General features: G+C 39.7%; 2 protein-coding genes across 4 annotated transcripts in view; one reads left to right on the top strand and one right to left on the bottom strand.

Annotated features, from left to right (window-relative positions):
- The window catches only part of LOC145519898 (uncharacterized), a 71,320-nt gene extending 64,027 nt beyond the window's left edge, over window positions 1-7,293 (top strand). Inside the window, exon 8 of the mRNA XM_081524954.1 lies at window positions 5,848-7,293. The gene's annotated coding sequence lies outside the window, so the exon portion shown is untranslated. The remainder of the gene's footprint in view (window positions 1-5,847) is intronic.
- ERC2 (ELKS/RAB6-interacting/CAST family member 2) overlaps window positions 1-23,172 on the bottom strand; it is a 957,804-nt gene that overhangs the window by 921,547 nt on the left and 13,085 nt on the right. For 2 of the 3 annotated variants that reach the window (XM_081524874.1, XM_081524873.1), the window contains exon 2: window positions 385-1,181. In XM_081524874.1, coding sequence (XP_081381000.1) covers window positions 385-1,041 — 657 coding nt within the window. In that variant the 5' untranslated portion in view covers window positions 1,042-1,181. Of the gene's footprint in view, window positions 1-384; window positions 1,182-1,620; window positions 1,714-23,172 lie in introns of those variants that run through there. The other variant, XM_081524875.1, reaches the window with a different exon arrangement.

Below are 23,172 nucleotides of genomic sequence, written 5' to 3'. Positions count from 1 at the left end.
TCAGATGTAGCCCTCTAAATGTTGTTGTTAAAGTGTGTACTCTTACCAAAAAAAAATCTTCTATTCAGGGGGAAGCACATCTGAGCTGCTTTGGGGACTACTGAAAAAGAAAACAAAATTAACCAAGTATAAAAGTTATTAGCCAGTGAGGTGTGGTTCCCCCTCTTCTGCAACAATGTGAAAGGGTTATTGGCAAATAAGCAGATCACAAGCTGTAACTTTATCTTTCCTATGCCGTCTTGTAGTCTTCATGTCAAACATGTACTAAGCCATAGGTTTCTTGATGCCAAACTTTCTCCTGTACAGGCCGTGGTACCATCTGCAAAGCATCAACTACTCAGTGAGAAACCAAGGCTGAAAACATTGACATGAGTCATAACCTACCTGATTTTCTTCATGGGAAACCCTCATCTGCTCCTTGAGGACAGACATCCGAGCTGCCTCTTCTTTCCTCAAGACTCTCTCCTTCTTGAGCTCAGGACTCCAGAAGGTCTTGATACTGTTCATGGAAGATCCCAACTTGCTATCCTTGATGTCGAGCTCTTTTCGTAGGAGGTCATTCTCTCTCTGAAGTTCCTTGAGCTGGGCTTGAAGGTCTAACATGGTGCTATCTCTTACCTGCCTCAACATGGAAGGGACCTGGTGGTGATGATGGTGGGATGAGCTGGTCAGACCACCATGTTGATCCGTGTATGAAAGGACATCTGTGTGGGAAAGTCCAGCAGAGGCAATATTGGGACTACTCCCCATAGCTGTGACTCTGCCTCCATATACAGCTCGATTTGTGGCCCTTCCCAGAGTCATAGTGCCCTTTGGGTAAGTTGTTGAAGCCACCCCCTCATGATCACTCAGATACATGGGTCCAGATGTAGCATAGGCTGCATTAAGGGACTGGATATTCTCCATGGACAGAGTCTTGCCTGATCCTCCACCTCCCCCACTACTTGTTCTTCGGTGGCCCAGACGAGGAGACCGTGGTAAACGAGGTGATCTGGAAGGGCTACTTTCCAGATTGGTGATTGTTCTTGCACTTCCATACATTTTTATTTTCTTATGAGGTGCTACAGAAGAGAAGGAATGCTATATTAAGTTGGAGATTAAGCCAATGTTTCCACCGTTGGCCAGAATTTTCACTGCATTCTTTTCATAGTCTGTACTGGAAAATGCATCCAAACAGAGATCTGAAAAATGAGAAAAAAAAAATCAAAAATAAATTTATTTAGAACTCTGATCATTAACAGCATTGTATTTCAAAAATATGTGTGTATGTGTGTGTGTACATATAGATGATAGATTTATGATGAGAATGATAGATGATAAAGAGTCACACCCATGCTTATTTAAAAATAGCAATGACCTCAAACTTTACTAACTACATTTAAGCATTTTGTAAATTTCCCCCATCATGCACCCAAGCAAGGTCAAAAGTTCTTAGAGTGAAAAAGAAGCTCATTTTTCCTTAGGAAAATGAAATTCTGCATTTTGGTCTGTGCTAAGTGATAGTTGGGACCTCCAGAAAAATCACCATAGAATTCTGTATCATAGAGATCTTAACTATAAAATACTCCATCTGAGGCACATGACCCTCATATACAAGTGGCGTGACAGTGACTCTGATACCTTGTTTTCAAGAATGTCAACTAATAGTCAAACAGGTTGTCATCTCCCTTCCTGTACCCATTGCAGACATCACTAATCCATCACAATCTTCCTTCCCACTAAATTCAGGACTCTTATCAACACAATATTCTAAACAGTTTACCAACCAACTGATACTGACACATGAGTTGGAACCTATTGGCCATCTTGAAGTTAGAAGAAAAGAGGTGGCTCAAACCAACAAGTCTCCTATACATACTGCCAAATTCTCTTCTGGAGAGATCCCCTGGAGAAGGGAATGGTTACCCACACCAGTATTTTTGCCTGGAGAATTCCTTGTATGAAGGAGCCTGGTGGGCTACAGTCCATGGGGTCACAAAGAGTCCTACTTGACTGAGCAACTAACACTTCACTTCACTTCACTTCATAGTTATGCAGATTTATGGGCATGGGGCAGATTTATGTAGCCAGGGCTACAAGATTGTGATTATCCTCCAGTGTTAAGATCCAAATGGCTTTAATGGGTGCATCTTGGCTTCCTGTTCTTCCTCTTAGGGTGTGTTTAGTGTACTTTCTTTTTCTTCAGCTTTTAGACACAGAGACCACAGATTTTTGAAAAGAAGCCAACTGAGGTTCAAATATCCACTCTAACACTGACAAGCTGAGTGACCGTGGCAAACTATCTGCTACGTGCTTGCTTTCTCTGATCCATAAAATGTGGGTAAAATTACCTAAATCAGTACTGTAAGAAATATGTAAGATAATGTTTTTAAAACACCCAGTTTGATACCTAGCACAGAATAGTCAATAAACAGTTTTTGTTGGTAGTATCAGTGAGATAAGTACATTAATAGCATTATAGAAGTCATCTTTTATTTTACCTGCATATCATTCATTCTCCCTCCACTCCCCACCACCCCACCCCCCCACTTTCTGGTAATACTCTCCATTTTTCTCAGAGAAATCATTTCCAAATCTCTACCCACTATTCTTTAGGTTTAGGTAAGGCTGACTCTCTTTACTCTATCCTGGAGGATGCCAGTGGTAAGAACATGACCCAGACCTGGCTGATCATCACATTCCATCCCCCAGACATGATAGGTGGTTTAGGGATGGGCATGTGACCCACAGTGGTTCAAAATCAGTCCATATCATGACTTTTGCTGGAATGACTGGGAAAGATAAACTCTTTTCCAGCTAGAATTATTTGCTTTCAAGATAGAGTTTCTGAGTACTACCATGGGGAAAGTGCTTTCCTGAGAGTGAAGCTAATGCGAAGGAAAGCAGAGTCAGTCTTTGAACAGTGTGAAATCAAACCAGGTGACATCATCTGATACTCTGCACCCAGCAGTTACTGAAGCTACATCTATCCCTAGGCCGTTATAGCTACACACACCAGGCAGACTACGTTAATGGTCCCAACTCTATACCCTTCCTCTATCTGAGTCCTTGGCTGTGCCCTCCCAATCTGACTCTGGGTTCAGTCATGTGACTTGCTTTGGTCAAAAAGGTGATAGTAAATGTGAAGCCTGCAATAGCACTTACATGTTTACCCTCTTTGTCATTTTCTTCTGCCATAGAAATTAGAACATGCCCACTGTAGCCTGCTGAAAGATGAGAAACACAGTCAAGATGTCCTGTAAGTGAGTGAGTGATTTTGCTCAGTCGTGTCCAACTCTTTGCGATCCCCTGGACTGTAGCCTACCAGGCTCCTCCGTCCATGGGATTTTCCAGGCAAGAATACTGGAGTGGGTTGCCATTTCCTTCTCCAGGAAACCTTCCCAACCCAGGGATTGAACCCAGACCTCCCGTGTTGTAGGCAGATGCTTTACTGTCTGAGCCATCAGGGAAGTTCTTTTCCTAGCCAATAGCCAACCAACCCCAAGATACTTGAGCAAGCCCAGCCAAGATCAGCAGAGCTGCCTAGCCACCCAGTGGCTGACCACAGGAGCATGAGCGAGTCCAGCTGAGATCCAGAGGGCCCCATACACTCATAGACAATATAAAAATGTCTTAGTATGTCACTGATGTTTTGTGGCTGGTTGTTTTGGAGCATTACTAAGGCAACAGATAGTGATACATTCACCAATAAATTTCCTTTTTTGCTACAGTCAATTCTAATCAGAGTATCTGTCATTTATGCTCAAGAGAGTCTTCACATATAGCATAAAGAAATACTTTGCATACAGGCTTCTTCTTTCCCTAAAAAGTCCCTCCAAAGAATTATACACCTGTTTCTAACTAGTGAACTTAATTTCAAATCTCTATGTTGCTCAAAGCTTAACTTTGTTTTCCTTGAAAACATACAAAAATCATTTTGTATCTAAACCTTTTGCATGAATAATCTGTTGTTTAAAAAAAAAAAAGTGAGTCAACAGGCCCAACAATAGGAATTCAGTTACATAGATGATGAGAGAGAGACAGACAGAAGTTAGAATAATGTGATCATTACATGAATGTTTAATGAGATAGAAAGATGCTCATGACATACTAGTAGTGGGGGGTAAGTAGACTAAAAAAAAAATTTTATGGTTGATTCACATTTTAAAACATATATGCATACACACTAACTTGAAGAGAAGACTGGAACAATACACATTAAAATGTTAACAGTGATTGGGTTCAAGTGGTTTTCATTTTCTTCCTTTTGTTTATTTGCATGTTATAAATTTTCTACAATACATTTTCCATTGTCTTTTTTAGTCTCTATTTATTTCAACTCTGATCTTTGTTGTTTTCCTCTTCCTAGTAACTTGGAGGTTAGTTTGTGCTTTTTCCAGTTCCTTGCGGTATAAAGTTAGGCTATCTATTTGAGATCTTTCTTTTCTCTTAACGTAAGTATTCATCACTATCAACTTAAGAAAATAATATGTTTCCTTCTATAGTTTCAATAGTTAAATTAATTGTTATTTTTGCTATGCTTAGAACTTAGGCCCTAGCTAAGCCACCACTTACAGATATTATCCTCCAAGAAGAAGTAATGAAATCTAACTTGTCCTTCTCTATCTTCTCTTGAGTCTAGAGGCTGACATTTCTGAGGTCTCTAGCTAGGTTTGAAGTTCCAATCCAAATTCAGTAAAATTTACACCCACGCAGATTTAATCTTCAGTAACATTACCAGCCCAGCTGGCCAAGGCTTTGGAGAATTGTAACCACCAACAAACAAAAAACGGATTTCCTCCTTTTAGAAACACACACAACACACACATATCACATGCACAGATATATTAACTTGTTTGAAATAATGTTTCTTTGTTTAAATATTTGAATACTCTTTTTCTACATTTAGTATCAGCAGTTTAGTGTCATAGAATGGATTGAGAAGTTTTCCATTTTTCATATAGCCTCAAACAGTTAGCATAATATGAAACTTCTCTATTCCTGAAATGTTTGGTAGAACACACTCATAAAATTAAATGTGCTTAGTTGTTATCTTTTCACTTTTTACTATGCTCATTGATCTCTTCAGATTTGTTACCTATTTTGTGTCAATGTTCATTAAAATATTTCTTCAGGAACAGTTTGTTGTATTGAGATTTTTTTCAGTCTTCCTAATATTGTTCTGTATAATTCTTTCTTCAAAATTTTAAAATCTTTTCAAATTATGTCTCCATCGCATTCCTAATGTTGCTTATATTTTTCTGTTTCTCTTGATGGCAATATGACAAATGTTTGTCTATGTTCTACTGATACATTTTACTATAGTTTGTCTCCCATTTCATCAATATCTCTTTATCCTTAATAGTAATTTCTATTTCCTATGTGTTTATTTTTGTTATATTTGCCATTTTTCAGTAAATGTTCATTTATCTTCAGTCATGTTTTCTGACAAATGCATATAAGATTATACATACCGGCTAGATGTTTTATGCATAAAATCCTTCTGTAAACAGCTTGCTATTTTTCTTTTGAAAATTTTTCTATTCTAGGAAATATTCAGGATACATTTAAATGTCAAAGTAGATAGATGTTTTGGGCTAAAACTTTGTAGTCTTAATTTTATGGCATTGGGATCACAGAATATAACATATATATCTCTTAACCTTTGAAACTTGCCAAGACTTTCTAAATGGCCCCATAAATGATTAGTTTCCTTAATTTTTAAAACAGCTAATAAAAGTTTATAGAAAAAATTTAAATTCATATATGTATACAGAAGAAAAGGAAAACACTCTCAATTTTGTCCTTCAGAGACAACCTCTATGATGTTGTTTCCAATGCCTATTGTGTGTATTTATACAATTTCAGATAAAATTCGTATTGTATTCAGATGCTGCAGAAGTGACACTGTTCCAGCTCTGGGCCTAGCCTTGAAGAGGCCTAGCAGCTTCTGATTTTGCTCTCTTCAAAAGCAGAGTTGTAAGGTTCAAGCTATCCTATTGGAAAAAGAAACAACACAGAAAGGCCCTGGAAGATGAGATACCACGTGGAGAGAGAGATCATGAGAAGGAGAGAGAGATCATGAGAAGGAGAGCACAAGAATCCCAGCCAAATGCCAGACTGCTAAGACAGCCACCTTGGGCCTTCCAGCCCAGACCAGCTGCTGTCTGAAATCAGGGCGTGAGTGACAGCCAGCACTGTGTGTAACATGAAGGACCACTCAATCAATCCACGTAGTGACAGGAAATAATTCATTATTGTTTAAAGCCTTCTGAGCTTGAAGGGTTTGGGTTGTTTTTACATATCAAAAGAACTGAAATAGTCACTTAGTGTTTCATTGAATGGCTATCCAATCATTTCCTCAACTAACCACCTATTATGAGACACGTTGGGACACGTTGTTGTTGTTCAGTCACCAAGTCATGCCCGACTCTGCAGCCCCATGGACTGCAGTATGCCAAACTCCCCTGTCTTCCACTACCTCCCAAAATTTGCTCAAATTCATGCCCATTGAGTATGTGATCTAATCATCTATCTAATCATCTAATCTATCTAATAATCTATCTAAACTATCTAATCATCTCATTCTCTGCCGTCCTCTTCCCTTTTACCTTCCATCTTTCCCAGCATTAGGGTCTTTTCCAATGAATTGGCTCAATGGGACACTTAGGTAACTTCTTTTAAAAATTTTAAATATCTCAGTCAGTATTCTGATAGAGAAAGCTTTGCCTACCTCTCTTATTACTCCCCTAGGATAAAGTTCTAGAAGTAAAATTACAAGATTGAAATTTAAAGGCTCTTGATACTCACATCAAAATTCCCTTCAGAAATGTTAACACAATTTACACTCAGATCCTCTCTCCCTTGGACGTTTTTCCTCCACAGCCTCTAGTCTTTATTCTCAACACAGCACAGAAGCCATCTTCTCTTGAGGCTGCTAAAAGTCTCTGAATTACCCAACTCAGCATCACCACATATTCAGTAAATGCACCTTAAGAAGTATTTATTAAGCACCATTAATGTGCTACACTAGCTCTGCTTTAGGCCAGTGCTCTTCAACAGCACTTGCCTGTTCAGATAAACAAGGCTTAATGGGGTTTTGATTGTACACCAAGGTGTCTCAGACACTTTAGGACACCAAGCTGTATTGTGACTATTTCAAAACTGAGGGACTTCCCTGCCAGTCAAGTGGTTACAGCTCCCTGCTTCCACTGCAGAGAGTACACATCTGACCCCTTGTCAGAGAACTAAGATCCCACATCCCACACAGTACAGGCAAAATAATTTTTAAATAAATAAACAAAATTGAGAATGTAAGGTATAAATAAATTACAAATTTATGTGACAAGAGAATCCCTTTTCCCTTCCGAATACCTGAATTCACTGAATATTCCACTTTATTCATGCAATAATTATATTTTAAGCATCAGCTTAATTCCCACTCTCGAAAGCTGGGAATACAGCAGTGATTGAAACAGTTCTATGAAAACCTACAAGACCTTCTAGAACTAACACCCAAAAAAGATGTCCTTTTCATTATAGGCAACTGGAATGGAAAAGTAGAAAGTCAAGAGATACCTGGAGTAACAGGTAAGTCTGGCCTTGGAGTGAATGAAGCAGGGCAAAGGCTAATAGAGTTTTGCCAAGAGAATGCACTGGTCATAGCAAACACCCTCTTCCAACAATACAAGAGACAACTCTACACATGGACATCACCAGATGGTCAATACCGAAATCAGATTGACTATATTCTTTGCAGCCAAAGATGGAGAAGCTCTCTACAGTCAGCAAAAAAACAAGACTGGGAGCTAACTATGGCTCAGATCATGAGCTCCTTATTGCCAAATTCAGACTTAAATTGAAGAAAGTAGGGAAAACTACTAGACCATTCAGGTATGACCTAAATCAAATCCCTTATGATTATACAGTGGAAGTGACAAATAGATTCAAGGGGTTAGATCTGATAGAGTGTCTGAAGAACTATGGACGGAGGTTTGTGACATTGTACAGGAGGCAGTGATCAAGACCATCCCCAAGAAAAAGAAATGTAAAAAGGCAAAATGGTTGTCTGAAGTGGCCTTACAAATAGCTGCAAAAGAAGAGAAGCAAAAGGCAAAGGAGAAAAGGAAAGATATGCCTATCTGAAACCAGAATTTCGAAGAATAGCAAAGAGAGCAAGAAAGCCTTCTTCAGTGATGAGTGCAAAGAAATAGAGGAAAACAATTGAATGGGAAAAACTAGAGATCTCTTCAAGAAAATCAGAGATACAAAGGGAACATTTCATGCAAAGATGGACACAATAAAGGGCAAAAATTGTATGGACCTAACAGAAGCAGACGATATTAAGAAGAGGTGGCGAGAATACACAGAAGAACTATACAAAAAAGATCTTTATGACCCAGATAATCACGATGGTGTGATCACTCACCTAGAGCCAGACATGCTGGAATGCAAAGTCAAGTGGGCCTTAGGAACATCACTACAAACAAAACCAGCAGAGGTGATGGAATTCTAGTTGAACTATTTCAAATCCTAAAAGATGATGCTATGAAAGTGCTGTACTCAATATGCCAGCCAATTTGGAAAACTCAGCAGTGGCCACAGGACTGGAAAAGGTCAGTTTTCATTCCAATCCCAAAGAAAGGCAATGCCAAAGAATGCTCAAACTACCACACAGTTGCACTCATCTCACAAGGTAAAGTAATGCTCAAAATTCTCCAAGCTAGACTTCAACAGTACATGAACTGAGAACTTCCAGATGTTCAAGCTGGATTTAGAAAAGGCAGAGGAATCAGAGATTAAATTGCCAACATCCACTGGATCATCGAACAAGCAAGAGAGTTCCAGAAAAACATCTACTTCTGCTTTATTGACTATGCCAAAGCCTTTGACTGTGTGGATCACAACAAACTGTGGAAAATTCTGAAAGAGATGGGAATACCAGACCACCTGTCCTGCCTCTTGAGAAACCTGTATCCATGTCAAGAAGCAACAGTTAGAACCAGACATTGAATAATGGACTGGTTCCAAATAGGGAAAGGAGTACATCAAGGCTGTATATTTTCATCATGCTTATTTAACTTATATGCAGAATACATCATGAGAAACGCTGGGCTGGAAGGAGCACAAGCTGGAATCAAGATTGCCGGGAGAAATATCAATAACTTCAGATACTCAGATGACACCACCCTTTTGGCAGAAAACGAAGAGGAACTATAGAGCCTCTTGATGAGAGTGAAAAAGAAGAGTGAAAAACCTGACTTAAAATTCAACATTCAAAAAATGAAGATCGTGGCATCTGGTCTCATCACTTCATGGCAAATAGACGGGGAAACAATGGAAACAGTGACAGACTTTATTGTCTTGGGCTCTAAAATCTTTGCAGATGGTGACTGCAGCCATGAAATTAAAAGATGCTTGCTCCTTGGAAGGAAAGTTATGACCAACCTAGACAACATATTAAAAAGCAGAGACATTACTTTGCCAACAAAGTTCCGTCTAGTCAAGGCTATGGTTTTCCAGTGGTCATGTATGGATGTGAGAGTTGGACTATAAAGAAAACTGAGCAACCAGAGAATTGATGCTTGTGAACTGTGATGTTGGAGAACTCTTGAGGTCCCTTGGACTGCAAGGAGATCCAACCAGTCCATCCTAAAGGAGATCAGTCCTGGGTGTTCATTGGAAGGACTGATGCTAAAATTGAAACTCCAGTACTTTGGTCAGTTGATGTGAAGAACTGACTCATTGGAAAAGACCCTGATGCTGGGAAAGATTGAAGGCAGGAGGAGAAGGAGACTACAGAAGACAAGATGGTTGGGTGGCATCACTGACCTAATGGATATGAGTTTGAGCAAGCTCCAGGAGTTAGTGATGGACAGAGAAGCCTGGCGTGGAGCAGTCCATGGGGTCACAAAGAGTCGGACACAACTGAGCGACTGAACTGAACTGACAAGGTAAAGCAAAGGCAAATTCCCATGGCTGTCAAGTTCTCCTAAGTCTTGTGATTCCTTCCTGTTCTGAGTCATTTCCAAATCCCTCAGCCCAGATGTGTTTAAGTCTCCTGATGTATTTTTAGGTACTTGTTTTGACACTCGGGGTTTTTTTTGGTTGTCGTCTCCTAATTCTCATCTATCCTTTTTTTTTCAGTTCTATAAAGTGAATCTCTGAGAAACAGCAAGATCAACTTTACTCAGTAATCAATAATGCAAGGACTCCTATTACCATTTACTGACTTCAAGAAAACCATTTCTATGCTTTTCCAACCACCTATAAATACATTACAGAAAATGAGGTAGCAGTTAAGATCTTAGTGTTTTAAATACTATTATGAAGCCAAGATAGGCCCAATCACTGAGCTTTCTTGTTAACTCTCAAAAATACCTTCTTTCCAAACACTAATATAGGCACAGATGTAGAGAACAAATGTATGGCATCAAGGAGGAGAAGCGGGGGGGAAATTCAGAGATTGGGATTGACATATATACACTATTGACACTATGCATAAAATAGATAATGAATGAGAACCTACTGTATAGCTCAGGGAACTCTACTCCATGCTCTGTGGTGACCTAAATGGTAAGGAAATCCAAAAAGGAAGAGATATATGTATATGTACAGCTAATTCACTTTCTTCTACAGTAGAAACAAACACAACATTGTAAAGCAACTATACTCCAATAAAAACTAATTTTTAAAAAAATACATGCTTTTTTATATATTTGTGAAATACAATCTTAAGGATAAATTAGATCAAACTGGGCACAGAAACAGACAAATATTGCTGAATGTAATAAGAAGAAATTAATTGCACACCTTTTGCTTTAAAAGCACCTCATAAATAAAATCTGAAGTCCAAAGGTAGGTTCCATTTAAGCTTCAAACACTAAAATAAAAAACTGTACAGGTTTTATGAACCTATATGAGTTCTTTCTCCAATTACATATGGATTCATAAATAAAATAAACACTCATCTACTCACTCTCAAAAGGTTTAAGGACTCTTGAACTGTAAGCTCAGTGGAAAAAGATGGAAAGAGCCTTGATTCCAGTCTAACCCAAGTATCTCAGACTATCATGGTCTAGAATGGTCTATTTTAAGAAAAAGTCACTTCCTGCTATCTGCTCTAAATTAGGTTAAGTTTATTTCCACAGATCTCAGCCTCAACCCATCACCTGAGCCCTGCTGACAGACCATGTGAGCTGAGATCATCAGTATCTCCCAAGATTTGTCCCAACTTAAAGTATCCTTTTTCTTTTTCTTATTGGCAACCCTAACTTTTAAAATACTTTGTGTCACAGACTACGGCTAATTCTAAAACCTTTCTAGAGGAAGTGGCTGCCCAGGAGCCAGATGCCACCTGCACACGTGTGGTATGTGACTAGTACAGTGTTCTTTAGTTCTTTAGAATTCTGATCTAGTTGCCGACATAAACAGAAATGGTCATTTCACATTAAAACCAGACTCTGGCTTCTCCTGAAAAATGTGAAAATCTGACAATGTCAGGCCTGCTTCCCTACATGGCAACAACTGGTCGGAACCAACCAGCAGCTGCCCCTTCAAGAATGGACATGAATCTTCCAGTTGGCCACAGTTCCCCTCCATTCCCTATTATCTTCTAACAGTCTGATTCCCTCTTTTCATGCTTGCTCCTACAGGCATTTAAATTTTACCACTTCTACTCACTTAAAAGATCTTAAATAAAAATTTGCTCTCCTTTATCACCTACTTCAAGTCCATCACCAAATCCTATCAATTCTACCTCTAAAATATCTCTCAATCTCTTTATTTCTTATTTCCACTTCTATTATCACCACCCTGTTGCACCAAGTGACTGCCTAAGCTCTCCCATGCCCTCCTAAAGCATCTCCCCTTTCCTAAAACTCCTGCATTCTATTTCTCACACATGAGCCAAACTATTTTAAGCAACAATTCTGATCACAAAATATCTTCCCTTACTCACTTAAACCCCTTCAAAGCTTCCCAGTGCTTTTTAGACAAAGATCAAAATCCTTCCCATGGTCTGAGGCCACACAGGATCTTGTTCCAGCATCCTCTCTTGCCACTTTCTTCACTGACTCTGCCTGGGTCTTCTTTCTGTTGCTCAGATGCATCAAGTCCCTTCCAGTCTCAGAACCTTCATACATGTTGTCCTCTTTGCAGGGCTAATTCCTCTCCATCGTTTTGATCACAGCATACAACAGGATACCCATCCACAAGGTCTATCCCATCCAAATCAGGTCTCTCAGCTATCTTGTCTCAAAGTATAATGCTTTTTCTTATGATATGAAAGACATTTTTTTTTAAATAAGAGAAGCTGACTTCATCTTCCCTGCAATGGTTGTCTGAGTGTCTCTCTTGCTTCAACTAAATAGGGTGACCAAGTAGCCTGGATCTTTTAGGTAAGGTATAAGAAAGCCTTTTGTAACCCAACCAAGGCTGCACTTCCTCAGATCCTTGGTTTACAAAATAAGAAGCCATTAAGAAGAGGATATGTACAAAAGATTCTGGAGCCTTCAGGGAAGAAAGTCACTGACATCCAAGTCATGATGCCCGGGATCCAGGATATGTGAGATCTCTGTGAGGAAACAAAAATGGTTGCAAATAAGACTAGAGTTTTCAGAAATAAAGTAATTACTTCAAGATAACAGAGAGTCCACGTAGGTGACTGGGACTCAAGTGACCCAGGAACCATGGAGAAGTTTGTGTGGACAAGCAAGTGGGTGAGACAGAAAGCTCCTTGAGGTCCTGCCACGCCAAGCAGAGCCTGTGCAGAGGGGCACAACACTGTGCATGAGGTGGGGCTGTGAGTCAGGAGGAGGGCCACGTCTCCTAGCAGGGCTCCCGACAGCAGACAGTGAGACGAGGATTGGGAGGCAGGTGGTTCATTTAGGAGGTAATCCCAGGGAGTACTGAAGGGAGAGTTTGGTACTAACACAAAGAAGTGAAGGAAGCCAATACAGGGTGCACTTTCAAGGAAGTTTCTGCTACAGACAACTGGGTTCAATTCTGCTGAAAGAGCTCCAAGAGACAGTGTAGAACCTGCCTCTTAGGTACACCTCTTTAAAGGCAGCTCCCCTGGCACTCCCAGTCTGTGCTACATGGAGACCAAGAAAAAGCTCTCATGTTCCAATACAGGCTGTGAGTGCTGAGGAGATGTGGGTGGGGCACCAACAGCATCTGCTGCACCATGCACGGCCCACCCGTGGCTGAGCTTGGCGCTGGAAGACAGGATCAGCCTTCCCCCTTGTGGGACCATACAGTGGTTATCATAGAGGGACCCACAGCATGTTCCATCTGAGAAAGGCCAGTCTCACCAGCAACACCTTGTGGCACAAAGGTGCAATCATGTGGCGTAACGGTGGGACAAAACATCTCTGGGCTTGGATTTATACCCGGTTCCCCCTCACTTCCGGAGAAGGCAATGGCACCCCACTCCAGTACTCTTGCCTGGAAAATCCCATGAACGGAGGAGCCTGGCGGGCTGCAGTCCATGGGGTCACTGAGTCGGACACGACTGAGCGACTCCACTTTCACTTTTCACTTTCATGCCCTGGAGAAGGAAATGGCAACCCACTCCAGTACTCTTGCCTGGAGAATCCCAGGGACGGGGGAGCCTGGTGGGCTGCCGTCTATAGGGTCGCACAGAGTCAGACACGACTGACGCGACTTAGCAGCAGCAGCAACCCCCTCACTTCAGGAGAGTGTAATCCTGGGGTAGGGGTCAAGCAGGGAGATGAGAAAAAAATGGAGAGAGATGGGAGGAACCCTAGTGGAAAGACCTAGAACTTCCAGCTAAGCTGGCAAGTGGGTTCTAGCAGTTTTTGTTTCCTTTGGACAAATGAAAATTGAAGTAAGTTTTCTGAGTAATCCATATATGACCTAAAGCACTTCCCACATTCTAATTCCATATTAATTTGTGTGATTCTTTGGAGTCTCTCGACCTTCCTACTTTAAACCCCTATGCTGAACTCCAGGGCTTAACATTTGTTTTAACATTTGTGGGACCCAGGGCAAGAGTACAAACAGAAATCCAAGTACCATACGTCTATATATTTTGCAGTTATAAACTGAGATAAAAAAATAGCAAATAAAGTTAATTTTATCTTCTTACCATGACAAATATAAACACACAAAAGATGAGGTTTAAATTTTGAACTTAGAATTCCTGGACTCTTCAGACCTCTGGCCAAAACACAGTGGCAAGAGGCAGGCGTTCCCCCAGCCAACAGCCTTCTTGCCCCACTTCAGGCTCAGCCACACCCCCGGGGCCTCACATATGTGAACTCCACAGACTGTACACTAACCTAGCTCTGTCTATACCAGGGGCCAGCAAACTTTTCCTTAAAAAGACCAGATAGTAAATATTTTAGGCTTTATGGGCCGTTTGCTCTCTGTCACAACTATTCACTCTGCCATTTCAGCACAAAAGCAGTCACAGACAATTTGTGATCAAATGAGTGTAGGTGTGTTTCAATAAAACTTTATTTATAAAAACATGTGTTAGGTACACTTAACCCACAGGAAGTAGTTTCCTGGCACATGGTTCATACTTTCACAAATAGGTACCCCTCAGCTGTGGTTTTTTCAGTACTCATGTACAGATGCAAGAGTTAGACTATAAAGAAGGCTGAGTACTGAAGAATTGATGCTTTCAAACTGGTGCTAGAGAAGACTCTTGAGAGTCCCTTGGACAGGAAGGAGATCAAACCAGTCAATCCTCAAGAAAATCAACCCTGAATATTCATTGGAAGGACTGATGCTGAAGCTGAAGCTCCAATACTTTGGCCACATGATGTGAAGAACTGACTCATAGAAAAGACCTTGAAGCTGGGAAAGACTAAAGGCAGCAGGAGAAGGGGACGACAGAGGATGAGATGGTTGGATGGTATCACCGACTTGATGGACGTGAGTTTGAGCAAGCTCCAGGAGATAGTGAAGGACAGAGAAGCCTCACATGCTGCTGCCACGGGATCACAAAGAGTCAGACATGACTTAGGGACTGAATAACAACAACAGCAACTCTAGGCCTAACAGTGTATGCAACGGTAGTGGTTTGTCCTCAGAAGGACAGACTTTGGCAAAGAAATCCAAGCGGACCTTGGAAGACCACTCAGGGTCACTTAAGCAGTGGAGGTGCCAGGCCTGTATGTACCTAGGGTTGACTCTAGAATGCCAGGCAGAGGTTCCAGGTGGGAACCTCCGTGTGGCCCTGCAGACCCCTCCCCCATGGGGAACGTGCAGGCAGATGAGGGCCACAGTGGGCCTTCTAAAGCCTCAGGCCCTATGCAGGTGCTCTTCCTGCCCAGAGCTAAGGGTACACAGAAGACATATAAAACAGTTTTTGAATATTTGGAAGACTATATATTATGAACTTTCATCATATGATTGAAATCACTTCCATGGCATTTAATGCAGTAATTTTGTAATTGTAGCCAGAGAGGTGAGACATAGTGTTTTAAAAAAGGAAAGAGAGGACCTCAAAATTAGACCAGTGGGGAATCCTATCTCTAATTTCTTAATGTGCAGCTTTAAGTAAATTACTTTAGTCTGCCAATCTTTATTTTTCTTATCTGTAAAATGAGTATAATAACAGTATTGTCCATAGTGATTTGGGAAAAATTAAGATGACAGAAGAAAAGTAATTAGTACAATGTCTAGCTCAGAGCTAATACTCAATAAAAGCTAACTTTGATCAGCCCAAGGCTACCAGAACAGGGCACAGTGGTTTTGAACCTGAAAGTTGTCTTAGAATTATCTCAGCCCACTACGCTTGCCTGGTTAGACATTCCAGAGTCAAACTTGGCTCTCTATTCAAAAATGCTTAAGACATCAAACATTTTTTAAAACTGGAAATAAAAACAGACATGTTCCCATTATGTTAAGGCTACAACACCATATATATATACATATATGTATATATATATATATGTATATATATATACACACACACATACACACATATATATAGGTATTGAAAGTCCTAATAATAAGCCTTTTCATACTGTTCATGGGGTTACCGACAAAGGTCCATCTAATCAAAGCTATGGTTTTTCCAGTAGCCATGTATGGATGTAAGAGTTGGACTATAAAGAAAGCTGAGCACCTAAGAACTGATGCTTTTGACCTGTGATGCTGGAGAAGACTCTTGAGAGCCCCTTGGACTGCAAGGAGATCAAACCAGTCAATCCTAAAGGAGATCAGTCCTAAAAACTGACTCCTTGGAAAAGACTCTGATGCTGGGAAAGATTGAAGGCGGGAGGAGAAGGCGACGACAGAGGAGGAGATGGTTGAATAGCATCACCAACTCAATGGACATGAGTCTGAGCAAGCTCCGGGAGTTGATGATGGACAAGGAAGCCTGGCATGCTGCAGTCCACGGGGTCACAAAAAGTTGGACACAACTGAGTGAATGAACTGAATAAGCCATTTCCTCTTTACCACAATGACATGAATTGGGGGGAAAAAAAGCCTAGCTTGATGTAGCAGAGATTTTCAAAAATACTTTCTCATCATTTCCAAGAAGCTGTCTGCAACTCAGACACTCTCATCCACATATCACGACTCTCTCCTTTAGTTCCCCCAAACTCATTTTATAATTGCTATTTCCCATGTGCAGATTTAGCATGATTACATGTTCAGCTGCCTTGGCTATATTTTACGATAAGGTGCTTAAGTGAAAGGCTGACTACATTCTATACTACAAAGTAAGGACTCTGTATACCAAGTATTAATTAATCATACTTTCCATGGACCATTTTTCTTTTAATTTCAAACACTATCAATTTCTTCTAAGGGATTACATTTAAAATCTGGAGCACCTAAAAACTTTTGTTACAGGAACAGACCACTAGGTACTATGCAGCTAGATCCACAAGTTTAAAATATAGCAAAATCCCAAGCAACAACCAGTAAAAGTAAAATAATTTGAGATGTTAAATCAAATTTTAAGAAAATAATTATGGTTAATATAATATGCTGATTATAACAACATTATTCACTGCTTCATAAAGTTTCATAAATGTAACAAATTAAGCTGGTTGCACTGAGAGATAAATAAGGTTTTTAGATTCATTTTTAAAACATCTGGGCATTTCCTTTAATCTGCAAATGTAAAATGTCAATTGGCAAAGCTCTAGCTATAGTGTACTTATCAAAAAAAATTTTTTTCAGGAATTATTGGGTCTTACACTAAAAAAAATCCTCAATCTGTCAACTAACAGATGTTTCAGAGAAAATGACAGAAAGGTAGAAGAATAACAACTCTACCTCTTTGCCCCTAAACATCCAATCACACAAAAATTTTCTACATTTAAAATCAACATGTAAGGATTATGTCTAAATAGCCTTTTACTAGAAAAGAATATACACACAATCATATACACAAGGAACATTTTTAGCAAAGATTATAAACTATTCCAAAAAAAAAATCCACAATCAATAGCAAAGGATGGGAAACAGCTTAAATGGGCAGATGAGACAAGTATTCATCTATGTATTCTGGAAAAAAGATACAGAAAAAATGTTATATCCTCTGAGGTCTCTGAAAAATATGATTGATCATCATAGAGGAGTTATAGGAGGCTTCAGCAAGGCCTAAGTTCAGAGTGTTTAATAGTATTCAGTAACCACTCTAAAAAGTGAAATTGTAATGAAAAAGTGTCAGTAACTGCATTAAGTCATCAAGTTAAAACTCTTAGTGCATAGACAAGGGTAGACTTATCTAACAAAATATATTAAAAGGGAAATTACAGAGCATAGTTTAAATCTATTCAACAGATACTTCAAGAACAAATCTGTAATACGATTTCTGATCTTCAAGAAACTCAAATTCCTCCATTTCAAAAGGGAAACATAGCCTCTTTATTCAGGTTTACATAAGAAACTTCAGTTACTGTGAAATGCTGCCAGGTGCTGTGAGCATTGGAAATAGATGAGAGAACCTTTCAGGTAGTGACAGGGTGTGGTCTCATATGGAGAAAATCCTATAAAAGAAAGACAGAATAGTACCAGAGAGAGAAAATCCAGTTTTTAACCTGAGCAAAAAATAAGAAGGAGGGGGCAGATCCATAGTTGTATATGCTAAAGAATTTACAAATCTCCTGAGAACTTAAGGTTGTTTTTATTTCAATAATCTAAAAATAAATAATGGAAGGATATTCTTGATCATCACAGCAGCCATGCCCATTGCATTTGAGCAACAAGCTATACCCTAAGGAATCACCATGGGTCAAAGTGAAAAAAAGAAGATGGACTTGTAAATCTAAATGATGTGTCCTTACCCAATGAAAGGTAAGAGATGTCAAGTCCCTCAGCATGAAGCAAAGTTTCGCACGAGTTGGATATTGTGAATATGGTGGGAGAATTGAGTCCTCACGCAGCACACAGCAGGGTAGACCAGATGACTGCGAAGGAGCCCGCCCAGAGTAGTTGGCATCATATTCCAGTTATAAGCAGCAGTTTAGTTAATGTGGTTAAATTAACATCGTTAATTTGAATTAGTAACATAAAGTGTACTTAATTTCTAAATTGATTTAAGTTTTATAAAGATGTAGGAGCTTAGAAAAAAAACCTTACCAGTTTTATGCTTATACCATTAAAGGTGTCCTTACAATAACAATAACTTAAGTGAACCCTGGAGTTCTACAAGAAATGACTTTCTTTAAAAGGGATCTCATCTAACTTTGAGAGACCTTGGTTAAGTGATTAAATATACACCAGGCTTGAGTCCTGAAACTCATACTTATCATCTGTTTAACCTTGAGTTAGTTAACAAACCTCTCTGAGCCCTAGTAAGTACCTCAGTAAGTAACAATGGCCTCAGGAGTAATAAGAGCTACTTCACAAAAAGAAAGTGAGTGATGACTAAATCAGAGAAAGTGTAAGTGCTCAGCACAGTGCCTGAGACTTGATAAATATCAGTACAACAACCCTCATCATCGTCAATATTAACTACAGACACATTGTATTGATTTCTTAAAGGATGATCATCATGTTGTCAATAATTAGTCCTTTGTTCTCTATTCATTTCACAAATGACTATAAACAGCATTCAGATTTTGAGTCTCAATGTTCCCTTCAATCTCTATGATCACTTCTTGAAAACACAGTAACAACTGCTTCAATTATTAGGAAAAATAATACTAGCTACATAGGTGGTTCTACATGGATCCTGGGAAGAGAACTAGACCATTATGTACAGTATGTTTCTTCCTTATGAGTGAAAGAAGAAAAACAATATTAAACATGTTGCAAGGGATCTAAAAAGATTAGATGGTTTAAACACTACTAAGCAAATTGCACATGAGATAAAATTTTAGCCAGTGCAGCAAAATGCCTCATTTGTTCAAAGTAGTCACTGTCCCTCTCTAGTCAGTTCATCTCTAGAGTCTCTCCCTCCCTTTGGAGGAGAATCTTTCCTACCCCACTGACACAAGGCCTGGCGATGTGACTGGTTCTGTAGAATGTAATGTGAGCTGACATGACACATGCCACATCCAAAAAGAAGCTCTAAGAGCCATCTTGTGAGTAAACCATTGTTTTTTTCTTCTCTACCATGAGAACACACTTGATCTTAGCCAAAAGGCTGAGAAGCTGGACTGTGAAGAAAGCTGAGCGCCAAAGAATTGATGCTTTTGAACTGTGGTGTTGGAGAAGACTCTTGGACTGAAAGAAGATCCAACCAGTCTATCCTAAAGGAAATCAATCCTGAGTATTCATTGGAAGGACTGATGCTGAAGCTGAAACTCCAATACTTTGGCCACCTGATGCAATGAACTGACTCCCTGGAAAAGACCCTGATGCTGGGAAAGATTGAAGGCAGGAGGAGAAGGGGACGACAGAGGATGAGATGGTTGGGTGGCATCACCAACTCGATGGACATGAATTTGAGCAAGCTCCAGGAGTTGGTGGTGGACAGGGAAGCCTGGCGTGCTGCAGTTGATGAGGTCGCAAAGAGTCAGACATGACTGAGCAAATGAACTGAACCACGAGAACAGCTCCTCTAAGGAAGGGACCACTCCTTCAGCTTGAGCCCCAGAATAAAGACAATGTGGGGTAGAACCATGCAGTACCCAAGAGACAGAAGTAAGCCACTGTGATGTGGAGTTGTTATCTCAGTACAACTTGACAATATCTGACTAATACACCCAGCTCCCACAAATGCAATACTAAAACAAAATATTTAATATTTAGGTTAAAATACAGAATAGCATTTCCTCACTGATTGATCTCTCATTTCTTTTCTCCTTTTGCCACAGTACCAAGGGACAAATGTCTCATGTTAGATCTCTAGATAAATGCAAAGCATTTGTAAATGATGTTTTTATCAGACAGATACACAGAACCAACCATTTTAACTGCCTCTAAATGTATTCTCTTTATCATTCTTGGGCCTTGATTTCTTCCCTAACAAATAGGTGCTCCTCATGCTTGGACATCAAGATGAAGATAATTATTAGAAAGGCTCAAAGGAGGATAAATCCTGCTGAGGTAATGTAGTTGCATCAATGGGCATGGGAGGAAACTCATGACTCCAGTGGTCAGCACATGTGTGAGTGCCTGCCCCAAAGCAGAGCCGCATGAAGAGTCCAGTCATGCTTGGCCCAGGAATGCCTCCCCACTGGATGTCAGGAGAAAGAGGACCCATTCATCTGCTACCTGTGATTCCAATTACAATGGATCTGTGAGTTCGAAATTGCTCCATATGATGCCACTGTCTTCCCTGCAGCATTTTGCAAAACAAATGATTCAACTCTGATAGGTGCTTGAAGGCAATAACCACATTTCATTCATCTTCAAATCTCAGTACTATTACACTTATAACAGCACTCAGTGTAGAGCAGTTAAAAGCACGGGCTTTGAGTCAAGAGGCCATGATTCAAATTCTAGCTTCTCTACTTACTTGGGTAAAGATCTTGTAACAAATGCTCTCAAGTGCCCCACTAACGTCCCTCTGACTTGAACATTTTAGAGTGCCCCAAAGGACTTCACACAGCCAATATCAGCATCTCTGCTGAGGGACTCTTTTGAACCCTGGAAAACTATTCTACTTTTGCAAGGGGTGGGATGTAAGCGCCAGGGAATTAACCACTCTTAAAAATAATTGACAGGGGCTTCCCTAGTGGCTCAGTGGTAAAGAATCTGCCTGCCAATGCAGGAGACATGGGCTCAATCCCTAGTCCAGGAAGATCCCACATGCTGCAGAGCAACTAAGTCCGTGTGCGGTAACCATTAAGCCTGTACTCTAGAGCCTGGGAGCCGCAACTACTGAAGCCTGAGTGCCCTAGAGCCTGTGCTCTGCAACAAGAGAAGCCACTGCAATGAGAAGCCTGCACATCGCATCTAGAGAGTAGCCCCCACTTGTCGAATCTAGAGAAAGAACTGCACAGGAATGAAGAACCAGCATAGCCAAAAATAAATAAATAAAATTATTTTTTTTAAAAACTGACAAATATCTATACACTAACGTTCATAGATACATTACTCATAATAGCAAAAATGTAGAAACAAACCAAATGTCCATCGGCAGATAAACAGATGAACAAAATGTGGTATATAAATACAATGGACTATCATTTATCCTTAAAAAGGAAGGAAACTTCAATACATGCCACAGCATGGATGACTCTTGAAAATATTATGCTAAGAGATGTAAGCCAGACACAAAAAGACAAATATTGTATGATTCCACTTATAGAAGGTAACTAGAATAATCAAATTCATACAGGCAGACAGTAGAATAGTGGATGCTAAGGGCTGGGGGCAGGAGGCAATGGGGAGTCATTGTTTAATGGGCACAGAGTTTCAGTTTGCAATGATAAAAAAATTCTGGAGATAGAGAGTGGTTATAATTACACAACACTGTGAATGTACTTAATATGACAGAACTGGACCCTTAAAGATGGTTTAAATGATAAACATTACGTGTATTTTACCACAATAAAAAATAAAAATAATAAAAATAAATTATCTAAAAGGAAAGAAAAAACAACTGACAGAAGTTGGTGGTTATACACCGCTGTTTCCTCAACCCTCACATGAGATTATACAGAGGCAAGTGTTTAACACTATTCTTCAGAGTTTCCTTGTAAAATTAAGCTCCAGTCATCTCTGTAGTAACTTACCGAATAACGTCCCAGCTATCGGCTGCCTTCTCCTCCCGATCTTATATCCATGTTCACCTACTGGTATTCCCTGTGTGTCCCAAACAATTACTTGAACTAGAATACCAAGATAAGTATTCTAAAAAGCTTCTCTCTTTCTGGGAGAAGCTAAACTAAGACACACAGTCAAGTTTCTTAACTTCTCTAAGTGCTAATTTCCTCATTTTGAGAAATAATACTTGGATTATGGAGGTACTACCAAGATTAAAAGAGATAATTCTTGATTAGCATAATGTCTGACACACAGAAGGTACTCAAGATGGGTTTTTGAACTTTTGGCCCAATAGTTATCTGCCATTTTGATAAACTGTCTCTCTCAGTTTCAGGAAGAGACTAGAAATCCAAGAGTTATTCTTTCCCATCTTCTATCTGATTAACACCTCCCATGATTTCACATTCATCATTTAACCACAAGAAGCATGAAAAGGAAATAGAATTTTGCACCCAACACAATTCTTTGCTTAGAAGTGGGCAGAGCCCACAAGGGAGATTAAACAAGCTCCCAAATATCAATTAGCTCTTCCAAGGCAGACAGATCACCGTCATACCCTCCTGACTTGGGGGATCAGAGGGTTGTTTAATTGTACACAAACCTTAATTCTTACCCATCTTTCTCTTTGGCTACAAATATACCATCTTGGCATCACTAAGGCATATGATGAGGACTAAAATGTATTTAGTCTTTTTCTGTTCCACAGTGTACCAAAGGTAACCATGGAATCATGAAAATCCATTGAGGTATATCCTTTGCTAGGTCCATTTTATTTTCTTTGGTTTATCTTTACTGGTTTGCCAAAATACTGTGAATTTTGTTAATCACTATGACCAACAATGCCACTAAGCAAACCAAAGGAATACACTACCAACTCTGGTGGACTTTTCTACATAAGACTGGTGACTTCAATTTCTATCTACTACTTTTGCAGAAAATACCTTTCTTAATATATATGTATATTTTTAAAGCTGAACAAACAAAAGTTGACAACAGTTATGTTAAAAAGGGAAGCTCTGTTCTCCAAAACCGATAAGTGAC

This window comes from Giraffa tippelskirchi, chromosome 9, assembly GCF_054371585.1.
Source record: "Giraffa tippelskirchi isolate mGirTip1 chromosome 9, T2T-mGirTip1v1.2.pri, whole genome shotgun sequence".
NCBI lineage: Eukaryota > Metazoa > Chordata > Mammalia > Artiodactyla > Giraffidae > Giraffa > Giraffa tippelskirchi.
Note: the sequence above shows the minus strand (reverse complement) of the source record. Positions and strands in the feature narration are given on the sequence as shown.